Source organism: Choloepus didactylus, chromosome 9 (assembly GCF_015220235.1).
Source record: "Choloepus didactylus isolate mChoDid1 chromosome 9, mChoDid1.pri, whole genome shotgun sequence".
Lineage (NCBI taxonomy): Eukaryota > Metazoa > Chordata > Mammalia > Pilosa > Megalonychidae > Choloepus > Choloepus didactylus.
In genome coordinates, this window is record NC_051315.1 from 60,014,248 (window position 1) to 60,019,278 (window position 5,031).

The following is a 5,031-nucleotide window of genomic DNA, read 5'->3' on the forward strand; positions in this document are numbered from 1 at the left end:
GAAGGTGGGGACCAATATACAGCCCAGACTCCGAAATCAAGCCCGTCGGAGTTGGACTAGCTTCTGGCTGCCGCACCGCGGGTCTGTCCACCCAGTCGGTCTCCACACTTAAGGCCCGGGCGCGGTGCGGTCCGGGAAAGGACGACGTGCCAGGAAGGCAGGTGTTGGGTCCCGGACCCTAGAAGAACCGGTGCCGTGCTCCCCACGCCCGCTAGCGAGACGCCGTTCACTCTAATCTCTTCAAAGCGCGCCAGCTTGTTCTAGGACTTCCAGCGCTGCCAGCGGCCTCAGGGAGACCGAACGAGGACCCCGCCGGCCAAGCCTAGGCGGCCTGCCCTGCTGCACCGTCACGTGAGCCGCTGCCGCCGGCTGGAAGGCTCCGCGGCGGAGCCCGGCCTCAAATCCCCTGAACTGTTTGAACTCCGCGGCGCCTGGGCCGCCCCTTCCTCCCTCCCCTCCCCGCGCTTCCGGATGGGATGATCCCCGCCCGCACCGCTCGGGCAGGACGCGCGCCTTGCGCGGACTATGTGTTGGCTGCGGCGCAGTGGAGGAGTAAGGCAGCCGATTGCCCCTCCTCGGCCGGCGTGGGCGGCCAGTGAGGGTCTGGGGGTAACCCACCCTGGCGAGCGCTTCTCTGCCCTCAGCGAGGCAGGCCCCGCGCCTGGTGAGAAACTTTCCTTTATTTCCAATGTGCCAGAAACAAGAGTTTATATTGACTTTTCTTTCTCCCTTTGGGGCCTCCCTCGTATGGCTTGTGGTTTATTGAACAAAAAGTTTTCTCGGCCCCCTCCTTACTTTTTTCCGAGTAGTCTCCTGGTAGGCTCTTTCCGGTTTGCGAGCGCGCAATTGCTTGGCGGGGCTTAAGAAGAGAAATGACTAGCATCACCAGGGACTTTAGGTGGGGCCTAACTGCGCCGGCCGCCTGCCCAGACCTCTACGGCATCCAGGGTTGCTTGCCTGGGGGAGGAAAAGGACTAGAGTAGCACCGGGCCAGACTATTATTTTTCCTCCGGTGAGTATTAGGGTCTGCTATGCATGTCCTGCCAAACTCGGCTTTGGGAGTTGGGCGGCGAAGTGTTTTTCCCGGTTTCACTAAGCGCAAAAGTTAGAGCCTGAGGGAAACCTCTTGGTGACCAACAGGAGCGTCACAAACAAGCCTCTGTCAAGCGGAAGAGGCCTTTGAGCGTGTGCACCACCCACCGCCGCCCTGGGCGGCCGCCTGGCCCCGCCCTGGGTCACAACCTTGCCGGTTGCTCCACCCGCAGCGGGCGGGGGTGCGGGCAGCCGGCTGAGCGCGGCCAGTCCCAGGCCGCGCCCCGGGAACTCGGTGCTGTTCGCGGGGTGTTCGTACCGGGGAAAAGTTATCCTCTCCCAGTCGCAAAGTCCCGCGCCTAGAAGGCGAAGGCAGATTTCTCTGGAGATAACAAAGACACTTTGTCACCCTGGGCGCTGCCTCGGTGCAAATCTTTAATTGCAAATGGGAGGGGGAAGTGGGGGATCGAGTGTCTTGGGCAACCCATGCGCGCGGGTCTCCAGGCGGCAAGGCCCCCTTTGATCAGGAAAATCCAATTATTTGTGTATATACATTTCCCACATAGTGATTACTTCATTAATTGTCCCGCCTTTATCTCCTCCTTTCCCATCCCCCCTAATAATCAGTTCTTTTATCCAGACCAACAAACACACCATAGGAGCTTTGTGGATTCAAAGGATTTGCTTTCGCTTCTGAGAGAGCCGCTATTCTTTGATGATTGGGTAGCGGCAAACTTCAAAGCCATAAATCTTCCCTCTGACTGGCTGGCGGCCCAGCAAAGTCCTTATCAAATTCTTGGAGGTGATCCTGAAGCGCTCAGACCTCGCGCGGGTCGAGCGAGCGCGGCGCGGCAAGGGGCGCCGGCGGGGAGGGCCCCCGCGCACAGAGCGGGCGTCGGGGAGGGACGCTGGGCGGCCTCTCGTTCTCGCCTTCGGGTCTCCATGCCTCGGTGGCGCCCTGCTCCGCGTCGAGCGGTCCGCCAGCTGTAGCCATGGCCGCCGTGGCAGTTCTCCGGAACGACTCGCTACAAGCCTTCCTCCAGGTCAGGGTGGGGCCGTGGGGAGGGCTCCGTGTATCCTCAGTCTCAAAGGGAACCCCACTCAGTGGGTGCCCCTGGAGTTAGACCTAGGCAGAAAGCTCGGAGAGGTGTTGCCCACGCAAACTTCACACCTAACCTGTTAGCAAGAGTGTGGCCTTTGGGGGAGGGTTTTGCGGAGGTGCGCGACTGGCCGAAAAGAAGGCCAGAGCTCATCCTGCTACGCCCTCCTGCTAATTTCAGCCTGCTGCGGGCCAGGGAGAAGCGCGAGGGTAGCGTGGAAACCGAGAACTTAGAGAGAAGAGATGGGGAAGGCGGAAGATTTCCAGACCGCTGAGCGGCCCGTAGGTTTCCAATCCCGTCCCACTTTGCGCCTGCTTCCTCTAAGGCTAGATGGGCACTCTCCGCACTAAGTAGTTTTGCAGGAAGAGCTCCCGCGCCTCACTTTCAGGTAGCGTAGGCACCAAAAGTTCCCCGGGAAGGGTGCGTGCGTGCATGTGGTGTGGTGGCGAAGGAGGGACGGCGGGGAGGGGCGGCTGTATAATAGGGTGGCGGTACCCACAGCCGAGATACCGCGCTTGGAGCGCTAACCTTTTGTCTCTTCTCCCTCCCCTGCCGCCGCCCATGCAGGACCGCACCCCCAGCGCCTCCCCAGACCTGGGCAAGCACTCTCCCTTGGCGCTGCTGGCCGCCACCTGTAGCCGGATCGGTCAGCCGGGCGTTGCGGCGCCCCCGGACTTCTTGCAGGTGCCCTACGACCCCGCCCTGGGCTCGCCCACTAGGCTCTTCCACCCGTGGACAGCCGACATGCCGGCGCACTCGCCGGGCACGCTGCCACCCCCACACCCCAGCTTGGGGTTGACGCCGCAGAAGACGCACCTGCAGCCATCCTTCGGGGGGGCGCACGAGCTGCCGCTCACACCCCCAGCCGATCCCTCCTATCCCTACGAATTCTCGCCGGTTAAGATGCTGCCCTCGAGCATGGCGGCGCTGCCCGCCAGCTGCACTCCTGCCTACGTGCCCTACGCGGCTCAGGCCGCGCTGCCTCCAGGCTACTCCAACCTGCTGCCCCCGCCGCCGCCGCCCCCTCCACCCACCTGCCGCCAGCTGTCTCCTAACCCGGCCCCCGACGACCTTCCGTGGTGGAGCATTCCGCAGGCAAGCGCCGGACCTGGAGCCTCCGGGGTTCCGGGGGGCGGGCTCCCCGGAGCCTGTGCTGGGGGCCCACACGCGCCCCGCTTTCCCTCTTCCACCGCGGCAGTCGCCGCGGCAGCTGCCTTACAGCGGGGCCTGGTGTTGGGCCCGTCGGACTTTGCGCAGTATCAGAGCCAGATCGCCGCGCTGTTGCAGACCAAGGCCCCCCTGGCGGCCACGGCCAGGAGGTGCCGCCGCTGCCGCTGTCCCAACTGCCAGGCGGCGGGCGGCGCCCCCGAGGCGGAGCCAGGCAAGAAGAAGCAGCACGTGTGCCACGTGCCGGGCTGTGGCAAGGTGTACGGCAAGACGTCGCACCTGAAGGCGCACCTGCGTTGGCACACGGGCGAGCGGCCCTTCGTGTGCAACTGGCTCTTCTGCGGCAAGAGCTTCACGCGCTCAGATGAGCTGCAGCGGCACCTGCGGACTCACACCGGCGAGAAGCGCTTTGCCTGTCCCGAGTGCGGCAAGCGCTTCATGCGCAGCGACCACCTCGCTAAGCACGTCAAGACGCACCAGAATAAGAAGCTCAAAGTTGCAGAGGCCGGGGTCAAGCGGGAAGATCCCCGGGATCTGTGAGCCCACCCGCGGGTACCCACGAAGCTTCTCCCGCCTCGGACCTCCTTCCCAGCACCTCTGCGGGGGAGGTTCTGTGGGTCCGAGGCCTGAGGGGAGCGGGCCGCGGGGAGACCCAGCAGATAAACCCTTCCCGCTGCCCTTCTCCTCAAGTGGCGCCAGTTTCCCAGCTTCCCCAGCCCTGGGACGGGGTCCCCGTGCCCAGGAGGAGCAAGGGACGTAGGGGTGGAAACTGGGACCACTTGGATCACCGTTGGGAGTCCTGTATTACCCCGGGTCGGTTCCAAGCTTTGAACAATTCTGTCAGGGAGACCTACAGTTCTTGGAGACCACCTTAGGCTGGCCTTGTATATAGAAAACGCCTCTCTGGAATAAAGCGGAAGGACCTTGGGAGATTTAAAATAGTGCCCGGGGTTTTGCTAGGACCTGCCCGGGCTTTGTACAGGTTATTTAATAGCTTTGTTAAAGAATAATTATAATAATTATAGCATTAATAAAAACGGTACTTTTGTCTTCAGCTCCATGCAGAGCTCCAGCATGAGATGTCTCTGTAAAGCGATCAGCATTTGCAGCATGAAAATAAATACGTTAACTGTGGGGTCACCTCGAGGAGACCCCGCTGAGCCGGTCTCATTTGATCTTTTTCTTCCTGGAGGCTTAACAAAGCGGCCAGGTTTCACTGGAAATTTGATGGTTCCTGCAGGCTGCCTGGCGCGGAGGCTTCTTCGCTTGGAGGGTTCTGGGAGAATGTTTTTGGATGCGTGGTTGGAGGAGTAGGGCAAGGTCAGTTTTGTGGTAAGGAGGCTAACGCGAAATTTTACCATCGCAGCTGGAGCTTCTTTCGCGGTCTTAGGCGAGACTTTACCCGAGACCGTCGGGCTTCTCTGAAAAGTTTGATAGTTGCTGCACACACATTGTGCGTTCTTTTTATCTGACAAAATTCCCTGTGCCTTTCCATTTGTTGGTCACAGGTAGGCTGCACCTTCTCCACCCGGCTGGCTGTGCTGGTGTCTGGAGAGGTGAGATACAAAGATCAGTTCTTGGGTGAGAGAACCTGGACGCCCTTGTTCCAGTTGGTTTTTGACCCTCCCGGAAACCGGTAGATAACTGTTCCCAGGCGCCACTGCTGAATTTCACTCGTCGTGATGTACAGCGTTGTCTTGCTTGCTTTCTTCCTACTCATTTTGCTGTGGGA

The 5,031-nt window shown here is 60.9% G+C and overlaps 1 protein-coding gene across 3 annotated transcripts; it reads left to right on the forward strand.

Annotated features, from left to right (window-relative positions):
* Positions 1 to 1,701: 1,701 nt before the first annotated feature.
* SP5 (Sp5 transcription factor) lies at positions 1,702 to 4,459 on the forward strand. 3 transcript variants are annotated; one of them, XM_037850238.1, is made up of 3 exons: positions 1,702 to 2,075; positions 2,313 to 2,413; positions 2,700 to 4,459. In XM_037850238.1, exons 2-3 carry the CDS (start codon positions 2,375 to 2,377, stop codon positions 3,837 to 3,839), a joined length of 1,179 nt encoding a protein of 392 aa, XP_037706166.1. In that variant the 5' UTR covers positions 1,702 to 2,075; positions 2,313 to 2,374; the 3' UTR covers positions 3,840 to 4,459. The 3 variants fall into 3 exon arrangements, with proteins under 3 accessions (XP_037706166.1, XP_037706165.1, XP_037706167.1); XM_037850237.1 differs by lacking the exon at positions 2,313 to 2,413; XM_037850239.1 differs by having other exon boundaries at positions 1,705 to 2,520.
* The last annotated feature ends 572 nt before the right edge of the window (positions 4,460 to 5,031 follow it).